General features: G+C 36.6%; 1 protein-coding gene across 3 annotated transcripts in view; it reads right to left on the reverse strand.

Moving 5' to 3' along the window:
• LOC131072436 (uncharacterized) overlaps window positions 1-20,439 on the reverse strand; it is a 43,556-nt gene extending 23,117 nt beyond the window's left edge. The window contains exons 1-3 of one of the 3 annotated variants that reach the window (XM_058008591.2): window positions 20,165-20,439; window positions 19,965-20,069; window positions 17,400-17,987 (exon numbers count right to left, since the gene is read on the reverse strand). In XM_058008591.2, the coding sequence (XP_057864574.2) occupies window positions 17,400-17,597 (198 nt within the window). In that variant the 5' untranslated portion in view covers window positions 17,598-17,987; window positions 19,965-20,069; window positions 20,165-20,439. Of the gene's footprint in view, window positions 1-17,399; window positions 17,988-19,964; window positions 20,084-20,164 lie in introns of all 3 variants that reach the window. The other 2 variants (XM_058008593.2, XM_058008592.2) reach the window with 2 other exon arrangements.
• Between the last annotated feature and the right edge of the window lie 4,599 nt (window positions 20,440-25,038).

Here is a 25,038-nt window from a genome sequence, read left to right on the forward strand (position 1 = left end):
TTCATCTTCTCTTTGATGAAGATGATCCTTCTTCGATTGTTACGAGGGAACACTCTGACACTCTTGTTCATTCTTTCAAGGTTGACATGATTGTGGATTCTTATGTACAATAATTGGAGGAGGTCTCTTTATCTTTAGGGGAGACAAGTGAGTCTTTGGATATTGTTCTACATTCATCTCCACTAGATCTTGGAGTGCCTTTTTCAGCAGTGTGATCAATATACCACCTTTGGAGGGGGTAAATTTTGTTGAGACATGGACCAGCTAGGACTCGAACCTAGGACCTTCCATACGCTGCTGGAGTGCTCTACCACTGAGCTATTGGCCCCTCTTGGACCAATCCATCGTCGGTCTGGGTGTGGCTTATTTCCAACACCAACACCCCCCCTTAAGCCACACCTCTCGTGTGCTTGGGACTCGTAGCCTGGACCTGGCTCTGATACCATGTTCTGGGGGCCTGTTTCAGTCCATATAGAGCTTTCTTTAATCTGCAAACATGTGATTCAGCCTTATGAATCACAAAACCTTCAGGTTGTTCCAAATAAACTTCTTCTTCAATCTTACCATTCAGAAAAGCAGTCTTAACATCCATTTGATGGACTTTCCATCCTTCAGATGCTGCAATAGCCAAAACTGCTCGGACATAAGTGTATCTGGCAACAGGAGCAAATGTCTCTTCATAGTTAATACCTTCTTTCTGTGAGAAACCTCTGGCAACAAACCTTGCTTTGTGTTTCTTAATGCTGCCATCTGCTGCATGTTTGATTTTGAAGAGCCATTTAGAAGATAACATAGATTTACTTTTAGGCCTAGACACAATATCCTAGACATCATTTTTCAGAATTGACTGATACTCTTCTGACATAGCATCTTTCCAAACTTGATGCTTGAGAGCATCTCCAACACAGGAAAGTTTTGCATCAATGATCTCACTCATCAAGGCAGTATAACTGGAAATTAGGTTAGGTCTCTTACTTTCTCTGAAGGTCCCCTTTGGAGCAGCATAATTTTCAGCTTCTTGAAGCATCTTTTTAGCCCAAAGTGGTCTTTTCCTAGTTTTGGGATAATGTTCTTCTAAAGGTAAGTTTTGAACTTCATGCTCAGCGTTTTCAAGGGTCTCCCTCTGAATCTCCGGGGTGGAATCCTCATCCATGCTTGTAGGAGGATCTTGGTGTTCTAATTCATTAGAGCTTTTGGACCTCCTGAATGCTATGTCTTCTTCAAAGATGACATCTCTGCTTAGTTCAATTTGCCTTTGACCAAATATGTATACTCTGTAAGCCTTAGAGGTTTCATTGTACCCAACAAATACCCCTTTCTTTCCTGAAGATTCTAACTTTGATCTCTTTTCTTTGGGGACATGAATATAGACTGAACACCCAAAGATCCGAAGATGACTTATGTCAGATTTGTTCCCAGTAAAGGCTTCTTCACGGGTTTTATTATCAAGAAGAGAATGAGGACATCTATTTTGAATGTACACAGTTGTCCTAGATGCTTCAGCCCAAAATGAGGTTTCTATATTTTGGTCAAGCAACATAGCCCTAGCAACTTCTACTATAGTCCTATTCTTTCTTTCAGCTACCCCATTTTGTTGTGGGTTATAAGGTACAGTTAACTCCCTCTTAATCCTAGCATTTATACAATAATCTTTAAACATATTAGAAGTGTACTCCCCCCAATTGTCTGTTTTTAAGGTTATGATTTTCTTACCTGTCATGTTTTCTGCAAGAGCTTTGAATTCCTTAAATTTAGAAAGGATTTCTTCAGACTCTTTGTACCTCAAAAAATATATCTAAGTCTTCCTAGAATAATCGTCTACAAATATTACATAATATAAAAAAAACCCTAAGGAGGGTACAGACATGGGTCCACATAAATCAAAATGAACTAATTCTAATACATTTTTGGATTTACTGTTGCTAGAATTGAAAGACCCTTTAGTATTCTTTTCCAAGGCACACCCCTTGCAGGCTCCTTCAGAATTTTGACTTAGCTTGGGTAAGCCAATCACCATCTTCTCTATCTTAGGTAGGGCATGGAAATGAAGGTGCCCTAATCTTCTGTGCCAAAGTTCATTTGAATCTGGAGTTTCATGAATCAAGGCTTGAGGTGGAGTGGTGCAAAGTCTGTAGAGGCTCCCTTGTCTTACTCCAGTGGTGTGGGCTTTCTTGATGGTGGAGTTCTTTGGCCAAGCAAGTACCTTTCCTTCCATAAAGGTTAATCTATAACCCTTATCTTCAAGTGCAGAAACTGATACAAGGTTTCTCTTTATACCAGGTACAAATAGAACTCCAGTCAGCTGTAGGGATATGCTTGACTTTAGGTTGATATTGCAAATTCCTATTCCCATAACTGGATAATTTGAGTCATCACCAATTGTCACTTCTTCATTAGAATTTTCCACAAGTGTATCTAGATGCTCATGAAATCCAGTGATGTGTCGAGATGCTCTATTGTCAATCACCCATGTGTTGGAACTGGAGGTGACTTGACTAGAGAGGACTGAGTAGAAGACTAGTTTCTTGGAATCACTCCCTTTCTTAATTTCTACCATTGAAGCCTGTTGCTTGATCCTATCTGGACACTTCATTGCATAGTGCCCATATTGGTCACATCTAAAACATTGTACTTCAGAAATGTCTCTCTTCTTCTTTGAAGACCTCTTTCCATTTGAGTCGTTGTCCCTCTTTCTCTTAAAGTTCTTCTTCTTTCCTTTCTTGTGGGAATTAGAGTTTAGAACTTGAATGTCTTCATTACCATTGTTTTGTTTTATTCCTCTTGTGACAAGCCGAGATTCCTCTTGAATGCAATCAGTTTTCAATCTATCAAATTTAGGAAATTTAGAACGAGCATTGATTCCTTGAATGAATGATTCCCATGAGGTAGGAAGTCCATTTAGGGCCATCAAGTTCTTTGTTGTCTACTAGATGTCCAATAGTGGGTAGTTAATCCCTAAGCTCAGTGATCCTCAAGAAATAGGATGTAGCTGTCTCTCCTTTATTCATCTTTATATGATGTAGTTGATTCTTTAAGGTGAGAGCCCTACTAGTGTTGTTGATTTCATAAATGTCAGCTAGGGCTTTGAACATCTGAAAAGCTGTCTCATATTTAGAGATAACTGGCAAAATGTGGTCTCTAGCCTTCTCACTGTCCTTGCTCCACTGAATTTTCTCTGTATCATCAGAGGGTTCAGGAATTTCACTTTTGACATGGGAGTCAATTTTATTTTTTTTCAAAACAAGCATGATCCTAAATTTCCAAGATACAAAATTTGATGCTCCATCTAATCGATCTTCAAACCTAACTCCGGTTGCCATTAGGATTATAAGAATCTGATCTACTAAGGGCCGGGTGAAAGTCTATAAGATCGTTACAGAATTTAATTTGATCTTCCTTAACTTGGCTCTAATACCATGTTGAGACATGGACCAGCTAGGACTCAAACCTAGGACCTTCCATACGCTGCTGGAGTGCTCTACCACTGAGCTACTGGCCCCTCTTGGACCAGTCCATTGTCGGCCCAGGTGTGGCTTATTTCCAACACCAACAACTTTCAGCATCGAGATGGGGACACTTGAGCAGTTTTCAGAGACTCCATTCATCATGAGTTTTTTTTCCTACATCTTCCCTTCATGATTGGGGAGACTTCATGGATACACCTTTGGTTTTATTTCTTTCAAGGGGAGGAATGTTGTTCAATGATCATGGAGCAGTTTCTTCATTCGATTTCGACCTTCTACCATTGGTGCAGATTTTACATTGAGGGGGGGCTACTTGGTCTCTCTTCTTCTCTCATATGGGGGGGGACTTTTTCCTCACATGGGGTTTTGTCCTTCACATACTTCTTTGAGAGTTCCTTTGTATATACTTTTCATCTCTCTTTTGGGGGAGGGTTTTTTCCCATTGGGTTTTTCTCTCTTTCCTGGCTTTATGGGAGATTGCATTTGCATTTGTACATGGGTACCTAACATGGCGTTGTAGTCGGAACCCATCTTGCATTGCTTAGTTGCATTGTAGACTTGAGTGCATTCCCCTAAGTTGCACTTAAGGGGGGGTGTTGGTGTAATTATTTATTCATGTTGGATAAAATTTACTTAGGTACATGCACCACATTGTAGTTTTCACATGAGACACTCAGGGAGATGTGCTACATTGAGAGTGTGTATGTAGAAGAATTTCCACCTTTTATGGTGTGATCTTGTTCTTACTTTATCATATCCACTTATTGTGGAGTGAAAATTCCACCTTCGGTGGATGATCCACCTCATGTAAAATATTTTACTATTTCTTCCACCTACCTCTACCTACCCTTGCATCTCATTGAGCCACATGTCATCATTGTGTGCTCTCTTGTCTCTTAGCCTTGCCTTTATAAGCAGGCTCATCATACATTGTATGTAACTTTTTGATGATCCAGTTGATCAATATTTTGCATCTTGATTAGAATACAGTTTATTCTTATCAATCTATTTTGTCTCTCTATTGTGCTATTCATTGAGCTCTAGATCTTGGCTATTTTCAACAAATTCTCACAATCATAAATAATTATATTCAAAGGCGTTGTGGTCAAGTGGTAGGGTCAATTGGTTCTCATGTTGGAGACCAAGGTTCAAATCTCCCCAAGACACATCTTAGTGCCCCTAGGCATGTCGAAGCAAAAGTCCACTTTCAATTGGTAGACAGAGTCTCCCATAGATGACACTAGTGGAGCACGAACAAGAGGTGTTCAAGCAAAAGAGTGGCAAAATGATGATAGAGGGAGATTTTGAGGTGAATAAATTTCCCTAGGTCAGCATTCAAGCTAGAGAAGCATAGGAGGAAGACATAGTGGTTGCCCTATAGGAGTAGATAGTGTTGGTGCATGTTTTACGACACATTGAACACAGTATAAAGATACCCAAAGACACTCTATGCTCTCTTGAACAAAATCACTCTATTCTGATAATCCCAACTACATCTAGTTGGTTGATGGCCCCTTCACATATTGAACAAGTGAATTCTGAGTGATGTGCCTAGTGAATCCGAAACCAACAAGGAAGCAACATGCTTTCAAGTCGTTCATTGCCCAACTCTTTTTGATTTTGAATTCTCAACCTATATCTTGAGAAAAGATCATTTCCATTGACCTCATCATTAGGCTTTATGCACAATTCTGGTTTTGGAGCATCCCAAATTCTATCCTTGACAAGAATGTCAAGCAATTCATCTCATCATGCTTGGTGGTTTCATGAATCCAGCACCTCCCCTGGTAAGGCAAATCGAGACAAATACTGAGGTGCAATTGTGCATTCAAATTTTCTTGAAATTGAGCGATGTCCACAAGGAGACTGTATTGATAGCAAGAAATATGAAACGGTCACCCATCCATTGAGAAATTTTCTTTTTGATTTTCTATTTTCTGATTTTTTTTGGATTTTGGATTTTCCACTTTTTTTGAATTTTTTGACATATAAAAGATCTAACATATCTCTGATTTGGCACTTGAAAGCTCATACTAGTTCCGGCCAACTTGAATTTTTGCATTTGTGAAAATGAACAATTTGATGTTGGCCCTCCTCGCGCCAATTCTATTGATGTGCGTTTTGTGAGCACACCAACACAGAATAAAGTTTTCCAACGGTCACTTTATCCTCTCGTGATCAAAATCAAATGTATGCTAAGATTGCAGGAAGATCATACATTGACTCCAAGGTTCCAACTGCGTACAAGCGACTTTACTGTGGATATAGACTCGTTTGGTTTAGACTCGTTTGGTTTTGATGTTTGTTGGTAATCCAAGGGGACTTACATTTGTTGATCAATCTTTCACATCTTTGTTGTGGATGGAACTTTATCATCAGATATAGCAATTCTATGATGCTTTTGCTTTGAACGAACTGAATTGGAATGAACTGAAATTAAAGGAGAAAGGGTTTAGGAAGACTAAGCTAAATCTAAGAACTCAATGGATAGCAATGCTTCGGATGAGATCAACCACACTTCACTTCGCCACTAGAAGACAACTACATGAAGCGGGTGCAATCTTCAAAGGTTGTGCTCGAAAGATTTTAAACCATTGATGAACACCATTAGAGAACAATGTTCATCCCACAATTCAGATTAAGTGAACACATAAAATAGATTAGTCCAACCTTGCACTGTTGATAAAAATCATCTATCAACAAAAGGTATGAGCAAGCGATCTTCACCTTAAAACATTGCAATCAACCTTGTTCATCTAAATGCTTGAAAATAAATTTCTACTCGAAGTGAGGAAGGTGAAACCATGCAAGTTTCAAAAAATAACTTAAGTGAACACCATCAGAGAACAATGTATCGTTGTTATTATATCAATAACTTATCACAACAATTTCATACAAATCTTTCCCCTTTACAAATAAAGGGGTGATCCCCTTATATAGGCCTCCAGCCTTGATTACATACAAACCCTAATTAGAGTTTGACCCAAAAGATTCCACACACATGATGCAACAAGGTGGGAATAAACATTAATGACCCATCATGCCCATTAGCAATTAATTATATTCCTGCCAAAAATGGCATCCGTTGTGCATTAAATGCACTTCTTTCAAATTCACCTAATGTGTAATAAATACTCCATCAAGCAAAAATTGCCCATAATGCACTAAATGCTCCATCATCTCCAAAATCAGCAACATGCAATAAATGCTCCATTATCTCGCCATGCATTGACTCAACTGCCATTTGGTCAAATATTCCAGCAATGAATGGGCCACCATACTGCCATGCGCTCAATAGATTCTCGCCATGTAAGTGGACCCCGCCGTCATAGGAACTTCTATAATTTTTCAGATTGTGCTCCATTAATACAGAATATTCTCTTTGCATGTCGCCAACTCATCCTTTACAAGAATCTTTCCATTCCGGGCTCACAAAAGACATTTTGGAAGATTTTACTGCCTTGGAAGAATTTTAACAAATATATCCGTTCCTACAAGAATCCTTTTCGTCTAGAATTTTAGGAGAGAGAAAATTCTTTCTAGAGAGATTTTTATCTTGAAGGAAAAATTTTGTGTTCTTGCGCACACCTCATCCTAAAGGTTGACCATATTTTTTATCTGAGGAATCTACCTTCTCCAAAATTCTGGAGACAGAAAATCCTCACTTAGCTAATTTTCCTTGTGCCTTGGAAATTCTCTGAAATTCTTCAACTTGGGCGAATTTCTTCCTTAAGGAAGATATTTTGAATTTTTTTTCCTTAGCCATGAATTCTTCTCTCAATTCTATCTTTGGGCACTACTTCCATCTGATGAAGAAATTTTGTTTGGAGGAGAAAATTCCTCGTCTTCCTTGATTTGGTGCCCACTTGCAAGTTTGGGGGGAATTTACAAATGGAGGAGGATTTTGACTTTTGGAAGGCATTCCTTCCTAACCTTGATTTGGTGCCCTAATCTCAACTTGGGCAAAATTTTGACCCTGTGGAGGAATTTGTTGCATGCAGGAAAATTCCTCCCCTACCCTGTTTTGGCGCCCTACATTAGTCTTGGGCGGAATTTCCACTAGGAGGAGGATTTCTTCCCTTGTAGGAAAATTCCTCCTCTATGCCTTTTTGGCGCTCTCTTCCTAGTTTGGGTGCCATTTCCACCATGTGCAGGATTTTTCACTTTGGAGGAAAATTCTTCCTTCTCATTGATTTGGTGCCCATCTCCTTGTTTGCGTGGGATTCCACCTTGGTGAAGGAATTTTTGCTAGACTTGGAATTTCTTGCATGACCCCCATTTGGTGCCCATCCCCAAACTTGGGCGCTATTTTGCCTTATGGAGGAATTTGGCACTTTTTTATTTTTCCTCCTTGCTTTGGATTTGGTGCCCATTCCTTTGCTAGAGCATATTTTCTCCATGGTGAAGGAATTTTTGATGTGCAGGAAAAATTGCTCCTTAACCTCATTTTGGTGCCTAACCTTAACCTTGATTCTACTTTGCCCGTGAGTAACGGATTTCTTCATGCCTTGGCCAAATTTCACATTTTCCAAGAATTTTGTCCTGAAGGAAGGAATTTCCAACACTTAGTCGATTTTTCACTTTCTTGGAATTTTGTCTTGAAGGAAGGAATTTCATTGAGGAAAAAATCCTCCATGGCATGGAATCCACATTCTTAACTAGTCCTTGGGTGCAAATTTGCCATAGTAAAGGAATTTGTGAAAACTAGAAATTCCTCCTTGACCTTGTTTTGGCGCCATCCTCTTGTCTTGGAGTGCATTTCAGAGTCGGGGAAGGAATTTCCTTGGAGAGGAAAATTCCTCCCTAACTTGGTTTTGGCGCCCTGGAGTCCTCCTTGAGTGCATTCTTGGGGTGGAGGAATTTCCTCCTTGAGGAAAATTCCTCCATGACTTGATATTTGCGCTCTCCTCTATCCTTGGGCGCAATTTGGAGGAGGTGGAAGAATTTCCTTGGAGAGGAAAATTCCTCCTTGTCTTGATTTTAGACCCATCAACCTTCCTTGAGTGCTAATTTGAGGTGGAGGAATTTTGAAGATTTTGGAAAATCCTCCATGCTAGGTGAAATGTACACCTTCTTGTCTTGAACTCCATTTTTGGGTGGAGGAATTGTTCCATGCCTAAGAATAGATTTCCATGCCTTTGCCACTTGAGGAAAGAATTCCAGACACAGCCATTTTTTCAAATCAACTCCCTGGTTTTTCAACTTTCCGGATTTAGACTTGGATTTTCAGGAATGCTCTACCTTCAGTGTCGTGACCACTGCTTGAGATGGACCTGCCAAAAATAGACTTACTAAAAATAGTAAGTACTTCTAAACATCATATTAAGGTAAACCGAGTCAAGGTGACACTTACTAAAAATAGACTCACTAAAAATAGACACTGCTAAAAATACTAAGTTTGTTTAAATGCAAAATTAGGCCAATCTGGGACACAATGAAACTTACTAAAAATAGTAAGTGCTTAATATTTGCTCAAATTTCACTGGTAGCTTCCTTGAAGGGCTCTAACTTCATTGCAATGTTCAGATTTTCCAAAACCTGAAGGAAAAGACCTCAAATCTATGTTTGAAAGACAAAACCCTAAAATAGACAAAACAAGCTACACACTTAGTCAAATTTGCTCAAAACACTTGTAGACTTGATCAAAATTCAGCAATAACACTTGCAAATCAAGGAGACGGAAGGGATTGCTGCGAAAAGACCCAAAGAACCAAAACTAAAAGACCAAGAGGACCAAAAAGGTAGGGGGTCCCCATTTGGAATGGGGTGATGTGTGAAAACGTCACAACGCTTCCCAAGGTAAGCATTTGATTGGTTGGCTATGCACAATAGAATTCTAACAAGAGACAAGCTAATGAAATCTAGGAAGTTGGGTCCCTTCACATGTGTTGTATAAAAATGAAACTAAAACAATAGACTATTTGTGTGTAAGTTGTTCATTTACAACAAGGTGCTAATCATGGTTCTGCATACAACTTAATTGGTCATGTGGGCTTCTTAATAATCCTCTACAACTCTTCCACCAGTGGTCTAGGAATCATCGAAAAGCAACTTTCGCTTGTAACTAGGTGGCTACTCCTTCCTTACTTATATGGGAAATTTGGAGGGAGAGGGAATGAGAATATTTAAAGATAAAAGGAAAAATTAGGAAGAAGTCATTTGCAAATTGGAATTGGACATTTCAAAGGTAATGATGCCACAATAACCCAGCTCTCCCAAAAGAACAAAAGCTTCTCTTCTTGGGACCACTAAACCTATCCTCGTGGAAACACATCAACCTTCCTCTTGTTCAAGAGTCTATGAATTCCTCTAAAAAATGGTGTTTTCAAGCTCAACTTTGGTGGCGCCTTGAAAGGTAGCTTGAGGCCCTCTAGAGCAAGGTGTGTGATAACAAATTCACAAGGTTTGTTAATTGAATTAAACTCCATGAAATTGAATTAAGGGGCAAACAATGAGGTAGAAGCACAAGCAATGTTACTTAGGCTCACGGTGGCAAGATAGTGTGGTATTATACATCTTCTCATCAAAGGTGACTTGATGATCATTATCTATGTCACAAAGTTCATGTTTGTGTTCAAGTTAGTGAAAACAAATTAAGGACAAATTCATGAGTGATAATATATATATATATATATAACTTACACTAAAATCTATTAAAAACAAAGAAGTTGATTAAAATTAAATATGAATAATTTTAAATTTGAATATAACATTTATTAAAAAAAAATATAAAAATCAAATTAATTATTAAACTTAATAATACATTATAAACTATTGAAAAAGTTAATATTAATAATAATTTATAAATATTATATCTAACTTTAGATTTATTACTTAAATCTTAATCAATACTAAATTAAAAAATATATAGTCATACATGTGTTTGTCCCCACAAAGAAGACTTGAACTACATGAGCTTTGTATCAACAGCCACAATGGACTATCATTGCTAGAAAATTCGATATGGACAACATGAATGTCTTAGATTGCCTTGTGGTAGAGAATCTATTCATTGCAGCTTATATATTATTGCAAGATTTGATCAACTCTAGTACAACTAAACCCTAACATGGAAACCAAGAACATTGAAACTTGTCCATGCTATTACAAATAAAGAAACTAGTGTTAATAAACTTCATCCCATTCACAAGATTCGCCCACAATCCCATTCATAGCAACAGCCACACGACAAAACAAATTGGAAGGAGTTGGAGTGCACATGAACAAAAAAATAAAAAACCTAATTGTACACATTCCTGCGACGGCATTTGGATGCAAATTTAAATTAATTTGTATGTTTGTGTTCACATTCACCGAATTTCAAATTTTATGTATGAAATTGAACCCTATGGCATAGACCATAATCAATATAGTTAGGAGAAAAATCAGCTCTTAATTGAAAGTCGAATGACATTTTGATGGAACTTTGGAGTTTGCTAAACTCTTTTATTGTTTACCAATGTTGTCGTTCCGTCAAAGATGCAAACAAAGCAGTAAACTTACTTGCAAATCTAGCCATTAGCAAAAACAAAATGTTTATCATTTTAGATGGTGTCAACTTGTGTAAAGGATTGGTCCATAAATGGGATCCATCCAGAAAAATGACCTAGAAAATACTACAATCTCCTTGAAAAGTGCAATTTGGACTTCTTGTAATATATAACATTTTTTTGTAGATTATCTTAGGAGATGGTAGCTCTCTCGAGGCTCTATGTTGTTGTGCATTGTATCCCAATTAATGTTAATCTTGAAGTTGTCATCGTTTTCTTCACCTCTAACAACTTGGGTTATAAACAATTTTTTGGGTTGCATGCATGTCCTCGATAATTTGACTTGAGACTTAGGGCACCTTGTTGTTTGATGATATGGAGTTCTTCATTCTCAATGGCCATTATGAAAAGAGCGTTATGGGGCTAAAAATAAAAATGTCTTCTGAGGTTTTGCAACTCTTCCTCTAAGAGGAATGCATAATCAATTGCTTGCTCAATTGATGGTGAAAGAAATGCTGTAACCCTAGCAACAAATCTTCAATCATAAATTCCTGATGTAAAGCTCATTACATTGTCAACATTAATTATACATTTGAACTCTTATGTTCGATCATCTTCTGACTTGTTATTCTAGATGCAATGAGTAGGTTGTACTTTCAAACTATGTAAAAATCAGCCTAACATTAGCCTAATTTTAGTAAAACTCTTTAACAAAATTGTTCTAAACATAAATGGCTATGGTGTTTCATTTGTTCCATCTATCACACCCCAAGTGTGTGCTCACCCTTCCATAATCCATAGTGCTGCCATAACTTTTTCTTTATCTGTAAATTTGTGCTTGTTGAAATATTATTACATGTTTGCTGATCCATTCACATCATCCCATTTCTCTATCAAATTTGAAATGATTGATCTTAATTCAAATGCTTTGATTCAGTTGTATGGTGCTATTGAAATTGATTTTGCCATTAAATTGGACTTCCTACTGTTTCCTTGTTTCGACAACTTGTTCACTAAGTGTTCCACTAATGTCCAATTGTATCTTTTTTTTCAACTAGTTTGATTGCTGCACAAATGATCCCCATTGTTACCAACACATTATTAATAGTTTCCATCAGTTCGAAGATGTGACCATCCAATTACCTGTACATGATATCCTCGTTATTTATCTATTTTCAACACTCGCAATTGATTGGCAATGCAAATATTGTACATTGAATTTGGATTGCTTTAATCAATTGTTAAGTTCACTTAAGGAGGCATGTTGTCACAAATTGTATAGAATTTTGTAGAGACTACCTTAGAAAAAACCAGCCTGTCAAGCAAAGCTTACAAAATGGAGAAAAGAACTAACAATTTGGAGAAAAGAATTACCGTTAGGGTAGAAGTAGAACTAACAAAGCCTCCCTGATAAAGGATGTGTTCTTAATAACTTTAAAGTGGTTAGTGTGAAATGGATTCCACAAGTAAGGGGCGTATAACAGTTAAACTACATCTAATGGAGCAGATAAAGGAAACCCAAACCCTGTTGGAAGGGGTGGTGTTTTCACAGATCAAACAAAGATTATCCTTGTTAATATGTTATCAAGATTATGAGAAAAGCACTCATAATCTATCAGAAACTCGAGCATTGATTGTGGGGCTCAAGAAAACAAAGGAAAATCTTCACTTGTAGTTGATACGGTCAAGAACAAACTCATACAGCATATAAAATGCAGTGATATACCTACTGATGGCTTAACAAATAAAGATGTGAATCTAACAAGAAAGCATACAATTTAGAATTTTATAGGCTTTAAACATTGAATTGGCCTGTTTGACAATTGATAGTATGATAAGGGAGCAAATATGAACATTAGTCCCAGTAGTATTTCCTCAGGTGGCCATGCAAATACACCAAATGCATGTTTTGACTGCAAATAAGCCAAATTCATGTATGCCAAAAGCAAGCTTTAATAATCCTGTAACCATTCATGTGGTAATCTGCATTCATTTCAAGGTATGAATGCCACTGCACATCCAAATATCACGTGACAAAGACTAAGTGAACAACTATTCGCCCTTATTAGTTCATCTCCCCACTCAGGTATTCAATTTGTCTTTTACCAGAGACAATTACAACTCACAGTAAAGCTACAACCACAAAAAGAACAGATGAGAGGATGCTGTTGAAGCAGTCAAACGTTCTCTCCCTAGTTTAATATTTTAACTCTGTTCTGAATTATGGATTGAATTTAGTCTAGACTGTAAAAGCTTCTCCCCCTTTCCTAAATGCAGTTTCTAGCTTAATTTGTAATGCTCCTCCCGTCTGCTTTCTGCATTCCATCCTTCTTTATGTGGACTTGGCCTTGTGCTCACAGTTTGTATCTTTTCCAGCTTGATGTGGATCTCTTTGTGGTTCTTGGTTCTGCTTTGAATTCTTCCTCATTGCAGTGTATATGATTTTGAGTATTTGTCTTATGCTCAATTTTGATATATGTTTCGTGATCCTTCTAAGACCAGTGATGTGTTGGATGGCTTCATGGTGACTGCATGATATTGTCACATTGAGATGCATGCTTGTTTCATTGGGTTGTTACTATGGCATGATATAGACCTATTCATGATCTGGTATTATCGTATGTGAAAGGCTATTTGAGTAATGATTAGAATGAGATATATGATGTTGACTAGATCCGTTGATTTAAAAGTAATGAATCATGTTTGTGATATTTTGATTTTATGAGAGATACCATGTTACTAACGGTGTTATGATGTTGACCCTGTTCGGGGAACATTTATATGCTTAGTGTTACAAATGTAAGATATTGATGATGATATTTCATGCAGTTAATTACATTAAAATTATTACTATGACGTTTAATTGATGATTAGATGTGAAAGGGATGATATCGTAACATTTAATTATATGAGAATGCATACGATGTTAGAATTCCCTTCAATGGTACGAGTTATGTGGTTAAAAATATATGTATGAGCAGATACACTTGACGTGTGAATGCTTTAGTGACTACAAGTACCAAGCATCGACTCCACCTGGCTTCATAGGTCTGAGTGTGCCTACATTCCCTGACTGTGGTTAACAGGAGATAGCACATTGGCCAATTATCCCAAGCCTAAACCTATGAGGGCAATTTTCCCTGGTTTTGCTATTTTGATGATATTAATTATTTTATGGTTTTACGACTCAACAACCATAATTGGTAGCTTTCAGATATCTATTGGTCATGTTGGGTCAGTCTGTAATGATTGTTTGTGCATAATCAATCATATGTGTATTATTGCTAGTAAATGTATATATATTAATGATATTCAAATGAGAAATCTATATTGTTTGTAATGGATTAAATGAGATTTGAATGATTATGTATGGGGGCCTTTAGGGAGTTTATCTGATAAATAGTTTTAATTTGATTTGATTAGCATTTTTATATCCCAATCCAAAAGTGAGTTTAGAGTGTGTAATTGGGAGTCTCTTTCGATGCTTAGTGTATTTTTCCATGTTTGCTCTCAAAAACCCTCTTCATGGTAAAATGGTGTGGGGGGGCTTGGATGATTTTGGAAGGGAAATTATGTTGGCATGGTGTTGATGGATTTGGATTGGGGGGGTCATGTTGCAGTTTGAATCTTGTGACCAAGGATGGAGAGTGCGGAATGCAGTTTGCAATTACAGTTTCTCTCCAAGTTGAGGTAGGGGACTCCAATCTCCTCCTTGTCTTTCAAATTGGTTTCTTGGAATGCTTGAAATGTATTTCGCCGTGGATTTGAAAACCTTATGTGTAATGAAACCCAACCTTGGATGTGTTTGATAGATTGTATGGTTGCTTTGAACGTGGGTGTGGGGTTTGGATGTAAAAATGGGACGTTTTTGGGAAATTGATGCGCAATCTTTGTGGGAGACTTGTATGAGTTTTTTTATATGTTTTTGAAGTGTCATGAGGTGGTTCTCAAATGGTTTGGTCTCCAATTTGGCCTCCCATGCATCGTTTTTGTCCAACTGGGTGCCCTACTTAGCCTCCCAAACCCCGATTGAGTTTTTGACCAAAAATGACGCATTTGCTACAAAATGGTGCATTTGATTTAAGCATAATAGCACAATTGATGAGTGTTGGCGCATTTGATCACCGAATTGGCGCAATTGATCCCGAGAATGGCGCATTTGATCACCATAATGGTGCTTTTGACCTAGGTTGGCCAGTAGACCTTGTTGACCCTGTTTTGCCTCCTAATTGATTCTTAGTGCCCTATTGACCCTCATGTTAGTCACCTACAGTGAATTTTGTATGATTTTCAGTTGTGTCATGAAGAATTGTATTCGTATGCTTGATTTGGAATCAATCCATAATGGGATTCTTGACTCGGAGACCTAGAGGCTGCTCCTTGAGTATGGCCTTGTGATGCCTTGTTTATTTGACCTCTTGGGATGTTATTATGATGTTGAGTATATGTATTTATGCTTTAGAGGATGTATTTGATGTTGTCATTATGATTTGCATTGGGATTTATATGATTGCTTGACTTATGCCTTCTTCGGGTGCAATAGTTGTTGATTCTTGATATGAGTAAGTGAAAAGATTGTTTGAATGCTTATGGGAAACTTGTAATGGATGTTTGAGTACTTATGGATATCTTGAATAAATGCTTTGTACCTTCCATGTGATTTAGTACCTTTATGGGATCAAGTGGATCCGCTCTCTTGGTAACGTGGCAAGTGAGTATGCTTGGTCATGGTTGTTATGGCATTATGAAAAGAGATTATTGATGGAACTGAGATTATGGAAAGTGAATCATCGCCTTTTATTTTATTTGATACCTCATTCAATTGAATGGGATGAACCTAGGACTAGGTAACAGGTAGACAACATGTTAGCATGTACAAATGGTTGGCATTGGAAGAAAGAAGGAATATTTACATATTTGGACGTAAAATAGACTATTGAAACAGCTGTTATCATTTTTTAATACTTGGATCCACACTTTATTAAATTTTGGAAGTTGGTACACAAATATTTCTTAATTCATACATCAGTCACACCTTGGGATTAGTAGAGAGTAGATTAATTAATACAATGTAGGAGGTGGCAGATGTTATCAAGTTTTCACAAATGTCTGTGAGTTTCTGCTGACTGCTGTAAGGAGTTTCCAAAAGCTCATCTATTACAAAGCAGAGCAGAAAATAACTATAAAGATTCAAGAATGCCAATATCCCTATCTTCAACTGCACAGTCCTCATCATTTAAATTTTAGACTGTTCAGATTCTACAGCTTCACCATTAGATCTCTGAAAAATAAAGATTTGGTTAGAACTGATGAGGAATTGGTGTTGGCGAAAACATAGTGATAAAATTATGAAAATGACAAGCACCATTAAAGTCTGTCTGGTCTTAAAGGCCTTAATTTGAACTTAGTAGTGGGTGCTCTGCCCCTCCATACAAACCTGTATTTCAACAGGGAACATGCAAGGGGTGCTGCCCCTGGACCCCGCAAGGAACAGCCATGCTGGACATGCTGCCCCTCAAATACATATATGTGTGTATTTTTGCACCAAAATCATCCTCCACCTCCAATCTTCAAAACTGCATGGAACAATGGATTAAAGTTTTAAACTAAAAAACTTGTCAACACTACAGACCATGTGGGTGACAGAGCTGGGCATGGAAGTTAATAGTGAGTTCCCCTGTTGTATGGTGGATGTTGAAGATTTGAGTTTTTGAGGTCACCCAACATGATCCTGGATCCAATAAACAACTAAGTTACCTGCACAACTATTGCTATAGCAATTTCATTTAACTCCTACAGTACAAGCAAGTAGAGTAATTTGTAAAGGCACCGTATACCACCTTAGAATTGATTCTAAATTAATTTTCAAGTAGTTTTAAAAAATGCAATCCATATGACACTCTAAAAATATGTACTTTGATTAAAAACTTAATGCTTCCATTGTTCATTATATTTTAAAACAAATAGTTTTTGGTAAGGCTGTGCAAAGAGAAGATTGCATATCCCCAACAATCTCTCTAGAATTTTTTTGTTTTTCTTTCCTAAAAGCAATTTTTTACAAAGTTATGTTTTTACTTTTTACTTTAATTATTAATATAAACGGCGATTGTATGTTTATTTCTGGTACTTTCCTGGTGTTATTGAATAGGTTTGCTTTCTATTAAATATCTTGTTTATTGAGCATTAACAATGTTGTTTCCCTCATGATTTCGAATCTAAAATACAACCCATCAATGCAATGACTGTTCTTTCTATCAATAGTTATGGCATTCTTCTCATTTTTCAGTTTAACCATTTTTCAAAAAGCTTAGTTTTAATCAGTCCACTTGATTGTAGGTAAAATGAAAACAAGGCTCAATCAGCACTGATGTCTAATAAAAAGCAGCATTTTATACATATCTGTTGAGCTAATACTCAAAATGAAATGCTAAAATGTAAGTTTTACCTTCTTGCCAGATGATTCCAATATTGCTTCTCCAGCTCCTTCCTCAAGAAATACCTCCTTGAACCTCTGACTTGATTCCAAACAGTGCTGTTTACATGTAACAGCAAGATTTTCTTCATTTTGAACAATCTCAGAAGAAGTTTGCATATCCTTGCAAGAAGCGTCCAATGTGAAGTGTTCAATAGATACATTCTCCATGGACGAACTTAACAAGAGTTTAACAATAATTCAAATATGAAATCTCTATGAGAAGAAAGGTTGAGGCCCACTGATAAACAGCCTATCTGGACCAGGGCTCTTGAGAAGATTTGAATCCTTATCTGGAAAACCTAATGAAAATGACGAATTTGTAGAGTCAAGACCCAACTCATGTGTTTTCCTTGAAAATGTTTCCACAATAGTAGTTGCCGTAGGACTTCCCCTTTCCAAACAGGGAGGAAATGAATCCACCTGCCTGTCCAACTGAGACAAGAAGATAAAGAGAAAGATGTGGCCAATCATTGCAATCAAATTAATATAATAGCAGCTTGAACCTTCAGAAAGAATACCGCCATAATTGTGTATGTATCTATCTCTTTTTATCTTCGCCTGCCAAAACATAAGCAGAAAGTATTCATATTAAAATTGCAACATTTGACATGTTTAAACCACAGCAGCCACGTTACTAAAATTGTTTTCAAGCAAATATAATAAAGCATGTAGAACGTTCTTCATATAGAATCTTTTATTGAGGTGATGAAATTTAAATAGAGTAGGTTGAATGTTAACATTGACTCACTCTCCAGAAACATAAGAATTTTATAAAAGAAAATTAAAAAATGGTCCTCTTTTTAGGGAGTTTCTGCTATTGTTCAAATCTAATTATTGATTTCATAAATATTTGAAAAAATTATGCCATGCAGCATTATTGCTTAAAGATCTTATGCTTGTTTGCTACTGTCATACGATATAGAGTATTGCATACTAATGTTGTTTCAATTCACAGCTCTTAGCTTCAAAATGTTCCAAAATTCCTCAGTGTCGTGTTTTTTGCAAAGCATCATATAAACAAACCCTGCAGATCAAACAATATATGAAATAATAGGGTAAATAGAGTGGAACTAGTTTATGGTTAAGCTTAAAAAAATCTACATGGAAAAGGCCTCATTTGCTCAGAAGAATATGGACGGGGCTAAACTGGCTCCAAAATGGCATGAAAAACTCGTGTTATTGACTTTTTCAAAAAATTTGAAAAATCAAAGCCTAATTCTGCTGATCATGATTGACGATCTGTAATTTTTGACAAAATTTGTGTTATTGACTTTTCGTGCCATTTTGGAGCCATTTTAGCTGCGGCCGAAGAATATTGTGGATAAATTTGACTTGTATTTACAAAAAAACATTATGCTTCAACAGCATTGTGTAGATTTGTATTTCATCTTAATCTATGGAAAGAGGATTTTTTAGTTGACAATCAAATTTATATTTATTTATCCCATGTTCTCCAAAGTTATCTAATGCAAAGTGGCACTATACAAATAAATGGAAGTGCAATACATAATTCACCATGAGTTCACAAGTGCATTAAAAGAGGAAATCAGCATTAGAAGTCAAATTCATGTTAAACAAAATTATCCCATGTCATCCTAATTTATGTAATAGTCTAGTACGTAGGTAATGCTAATGAATGGAAGTACAATGCTAATGAATGGAAGTACAATGCTTTATCATAAATTTGCAAATGTATAAAGAGTATTTTACTATTTGCAGTTAACTTTATATTTAACAGAACTACCCTAACACACCATAAAGCTTTTGCAGTATAATTTATATTAAGTATATTATCCCACGTCATCATAATATATCTAGGAATCCAAAATAGCAGTAAAGATTTGTAGTGCAACCACATTTAGCACAATTGTTAATAACATATTTATCATCCTGATATATCTACAAATCCAAAGTCATGCTACTGCTTTTGCAGTCAATTTATATTTAAAATAACTATCTCTCATGATACTAATTTATCTACGAATCCAAAGTGATAAACATGCTAATGGAAGTGCATCACAAGATCGTCATTGTCAATGACAAGTCAAAAACTGCTTTAAAAGTTAAAATCCTTGACGAGAATACATTTCAAAATAAATAAAAATTGAAGACCTTAAAATGCCAACCAGTGGCCTTGCTATGCGGTATAGGTGAAGTATTATAAAACGAAAAACCTAATAAAATCATATCTATAATTACAAATGTAAATTCTGAGCAATCAACCCTAATTGCATGTATACAGATAGCGTTACCAAATAATTCATTGAAAGCTCGATATAAGAAAATTTCGTTTGATGGAAAAAACTTTGGAAAAATAACAATTTCAAGTTTTCTAAATAATAGGTTTCGTCGTTGCCGTAATTCATTACTTTCACATTATACAAAAAAAAAATCACCTTCACATTCTACCCAAGCCTTTTGATGTGGAAGGAGATAGATCTCTCAAACCCTAGAGAAAATATCCTAGAAATTAAAAAATATTAAAGCACAAAAAAACAATTCTAATGTACGAATACTGATAAAATCCCCCCGTACCTGGTATAGTTGTAAATGCTTCGATTATATTCTATAATCTCGATAATTCGCAAAGCAGTGGCAAAACTGAAGTGTGGAACTGAAAGCCCTCGCCAAGAAGAAAAACTGCGAAATCAAAACTTTAAACAAACTTTGACATTGGCTGACAGAAATTGTTCTTGAAACCCTGGAGAATCTCAAAGTATGATAAATTAGAATACCTGAGGCAAAGGGTTAACAGAGTCCCATTACGCCACAGCTTCTTTGATTAAATTGAACAGTTCTACCGATTTTTCTGATGTTTATATTTATATGAACGCGTTAAACGGCTCAAATAACCAGGCAATGGAAGCTGTAGATTTACTCCACAATACTAGGAGTGAATGCTTACCGTCCCACCCAAAAGCTATTTGAGCCTCATAGGGAATTCTGATAAATACTACCTACTTAGGTACTTTCTTCCGGGAAAATGTTACAGCCATCGTGTACGAGGCAAATATTGACACTTAATAATATTTTTAAAACTATTTAATGAATGAATGTTTTTACTAGCTTATAAGGTGAAATAGTTTATCCAATTCATTCAACAAATTCATAAGCATAAATGAATCATTAACAAAAGATCAATAATATCTTATTTATTTCATTTTTTTTTTCTCTCTCTACTTTGAATTTTCTATCATGTATCTTGATCAAGAAGTAAGCAATTTTTGTTATCCTTTTTTTTCAAATAGGTTAGTCAAGATGTTCACGTTTAGCGTCTCAAATACTCAATGATGTAATACCATTCTCTCTCAACAACTTCTTGAGTGCAATAACAACATTATCTATATGTCCATACACAAACCTCTTTTAATTTTTGCTAGTATCCTTCTTTTTTTTTAATTTGTCTTGTTCAATATAAAAAAATTCCACAAATTTAATACTTTTAAAATATTTTTATCTATTTTAAGTTGAACACTCTATATGTAATGTCATTCTCTCTCCACCAATTGTTGAGTGCAATAACAACATTTTCAATCTATCCATTTATATAAATCTCTTTCAATTTTTATTAGTAACTTTTTAAAAAAATTGTTTTGTTCAATATAAAAAAGTTACAAAAAAATTAATACTTTTAAAATAATTAATTAAATAATTTTATCGGTTTTTATTAAACAAGAGATTGTGTTCAATTTGCTTAGTCATTGTTGGAATGGTATGTTTAAGTGAGAATAATGACAATTGACTTGTATTAATGATTGAATAAATGAAATATTTTAATAATGTTTACAAAATCACAATAGTTTATTTATTTTAATAATGTTTACAAAATCACAATAGTTTATGGGATTAAGAACAATTGTGGCGTCATTCTAAGATAGAAGCACATTAAAGTTTTATAAATTTTGTAAACTCCTTTCTCTTAATGAATTTTACTCAATCTTACCTCCTCTAATAAAATGTTTAGATACCTTTGTAGTTGATAAATATGAAATTGTATTTTGAAGTGAAGATAATGGTAATTGAATTATATTAACTGTATAAAATTATATTTAGTATAACTTTTTTTCTTAGATAGTAAGTATATTAAGTGGGGTTATTAAATAATATTGAAAAGTGTATGAAGTATATTTTTCTCAAAGAAATCATTTTAGTATTCAATAAATAGTATATTTGTTTATTGAAATAAAAAATAAATTATAGGCAACATGATGCAACAATTTCAATCAATACAAAAAAGATATTGTTATGCATTGTACATTGTACATTAGATCTCGTTCTTTTCTTTCCATTTCTTGCCGCTCTTTTTGAGCTGCTCATTATTTCTTATATGTATTTGTTCTTGGATTTATTCAATAAAAAAAAATGACGTTGAAAAGAAGAATGTCATCACTTTATGTTTCATACCAAACACTATATTTGTCAAAGCCATGTATTTTCTTGTCTATTTTAATAGGATTGACTTTATGATTGTGGAATGTGGAAATGTATTGAATACTTTGGATAAGATGAGGTCATGTTTAAAAAAAATTGTAATTGACAAAAGAATTTATCAATATGTAAAACTAAATGTATTAAACCATTTTTTTCAAAAAAAACTCAAAATTTAATAGTATACGTATATATATGCATATGTGTATATGTAATATATGTGTATGTCTATATGTTTATTGTATGTATATGTGTGTGTGACACACACACACACACACACACACACACACACACACACACACACACACACACACACACACACACACACACACACACACACACACACACACACACACACACATGATTGTGATTTAGATAATATAAAATTATAAACTTATACATATTTAAAGAAATATTATACTATTATTTAAGCAAGAGACACATTTCATGTGGTATTTGTCAATGATTCAGTGAATATGGTTAGATTTAGAAGTGATGATAGTATTATTTCTTATGGAACTTGTAATTAGCAATATATTTTACAAGGATGTTTTTTATTAAAAAAGCAGTGAGAACAAGGGCACTGACCCTTTACATAGGAGAACTATCAATCATAGCGCAGAAACAACACTATAACAACAATTAACAACACCATCCATCAAAAAGGAACCAAGTCTTTTAAACAATAAAAACAACAACAGAAAAAATAAACTACAGGGGTGCCTTGTGCACCCCAGTGGCCTCCATGGTACTACTCCATTCGGTAGACATGAATTTGTAGAGGTCTCTAGCCTCCTGTTTGTCCTCCTCAGTGTCAACATAGTGTTCCCTCAACAGAGAGAGGGTGAGTGCGGAGATGTGTAACACCTGCAAATGGAATTTGTTCAGGCCCACCATTTGGGCTTCCCAAGTCTCCATCTTGTTCTTGAGTTGTTTGACCTCCTCCTTGATAGACTGCAGATCGAGAACAGGGTCGAGGTTTTCAATTCTCTACGGTGATGTCCAGCACATCCGTGCTTAGCTTTTCCATTTGCTGCAAAGTAGGGGCCTCCAGGGGGTTCTCATCAGCCAAGTCATCAGTAGTTTTAGTAGTCTCTTTGGGCTCGCCACCAACAATGGAGTTGTCAGTATCCTTAACTAGGTCCATCAGAGGGATAGAATGCATCACCTGTTTGGCCAATTTTAAATCCTTATTCAAATTTCCAGGATCCAGAGCATTGTTGTCAGTGATTTACACACTCATAAGACCCTCAATGTCCATGTTCATAGGGGTCGTATCTTTATCATCAATGAGTTCCTAGGATTTCCTTTTAGGGGTAGTCATGTCAATAACACCAACAGTGGTCGGGACTATGGGGTCCCTAGTCATATTAACATTATCAGCATCCCCATCAAGGGCCTCCTTAGTTTTAGGGCCCTCCTCCTTCTTGTCCCCAGTGGGGTCCTCCTCAGAGTCCAGATTCTCAATAACCGGGGTCTTCTTCCTACGGCCTTTGGAAGCAAGTCTGGAGGATCTCCTTTTAACCTCTGAGTCCGGGGAAGGGTTGTCGTCCTCAATGTCCTCAGTTGAAGAATTGTCATCATAGACAATGTGTTTGCATTTAGCGGTGGTTTTGCTTTTTGCCTTGGACAGGGAACGAGAAGCACTGGGGGAGGCAGGTAGAGTTAAGCTAGGGGAGACTGCCGAAAGAGAAACAACCAAGGCATAGGCAAGCAGGGACATGGTGGTCGTGGCAAAGCCCTCCTAGGGATATTGGAAGAATTTAGGGAAAGCCAGAGATAGGGCCGTGAGCTGTTGGGGTGTCGACATTGGGGGCTGAGAGAGCGAAAGATTCCTAGGGGGGCAGAGAGCCTCATGGAATTTATACAACATGTAAATAAGACCCTGGTGGAGGAGGAAAGGAGGTTTATCCCCATGCTTAGGGTCCATAATGTCCTTAATAGAGCTCTCTATGGAGTGCAGTAAATAAAATGACAAACAAAGCAAATCATTATTGCGGAAGTGATTGAGGAGGGGCAAATGGTAGTAGTAGAATACCTTATATCACGGTTGCGGAAAAACCATTTCAAACCCTCACTATTTGTAACATGACTGGTACGCTTCCAACGACAGCCATACAGGGTCAGCTTCGTAGCTTGGGCAATGGTCTCCTCAGAGACATCAAAGGTAATGCCGCCAATTGAGACCCGTCTTCCAGACTAGGAGGAGGTGAAAGCAGTCGAGAGCTTCTCATCATGGCCCTTCAGGTAGTCTAGTAAATCAGCAATTCCACCTTCAACACAAAAATTCCAGATGAGAGGGTCATTTTTTAAATCATCTGGATTGTTCAGTTCATATCTCACTCTGTCACCCCCCATTTTGTCTACCAACAGAGCTTTCTTAGTCATAAAACCGATGAAGTTGCAGAGACCCTTCGAGAAGCAAGCCAGGAAGAGAAAATGGGGAATGTGCAATCCCAGCGTCAATAAATGAGAAATGAGGTTGGGCGCATGGGAAAAAAAGAAGTCACTTTTAGTAATGATTTGTTGGTTACGAGGCATTAAGAGCCAACAAATACTAGCGACAACCAACACGTTTCCAATCTAGTCATACTTCATCATGGCTTTGCAAGCCTAAGTGAAGTGCCAGCACAGCAACGCGTGCGTCATCTCTAGCTTGGTCGAACGAGTCACCACCTCATCCGAAGGGATCTAAGGAATATTCTCATTATTTAAATTATAAATCCACCACCTCCAGATAGACCCGAGGGAAAAAAAGGAGGGGGGGGAAGCATTTAGCAGCCACTCAATCATTAGTGGGGATCCTGAATTTCTCTTCCTAAAGGAGGAAGTTAACATGGTCTGGGAGTGATTTGTGACTCCTCCAACATCTCAGTCCCGAGAGGTTTAGGCCAATGGCGTCTACCACATGGTTGCCTTCCCTATAGATATGCATAACTTTGAACGAGTCAAGCCCAAAGATAAGCCTCAAGGTGTCCCTGATGGTTCCCTCAATTGTCCAATTAAGCTTATTCTGCCCTTTGACAACATTAATGATGAGCATGGAGTCCCCCTCAATGTCCATAATCAGGATTCCCATGGAGAGGGCAATGCGGATTCCCCAAGCTAAGGTCATCGCTCTAAGGTCATCGCTTCAGCCTAATTAAAGGAATGAACATTTAGGTTGCTTGCATAAGCAGCA

This window comes from Cryptomeria japonica, chromosome 8 (genome assembly GCF_030272615.1).
Source record: "Cryptomeria japonica chromosome 8, Sugi_1.0, whole genome shotgun sequence".
Classification (NCBI taxonomy): domain Eukaryota; kingdom Viridiplantae; phylum Streptophyta; class Pinopsida; order Cupressales; family Cupressaceae; genus Cryptomeria; species Cryptomeria japonica.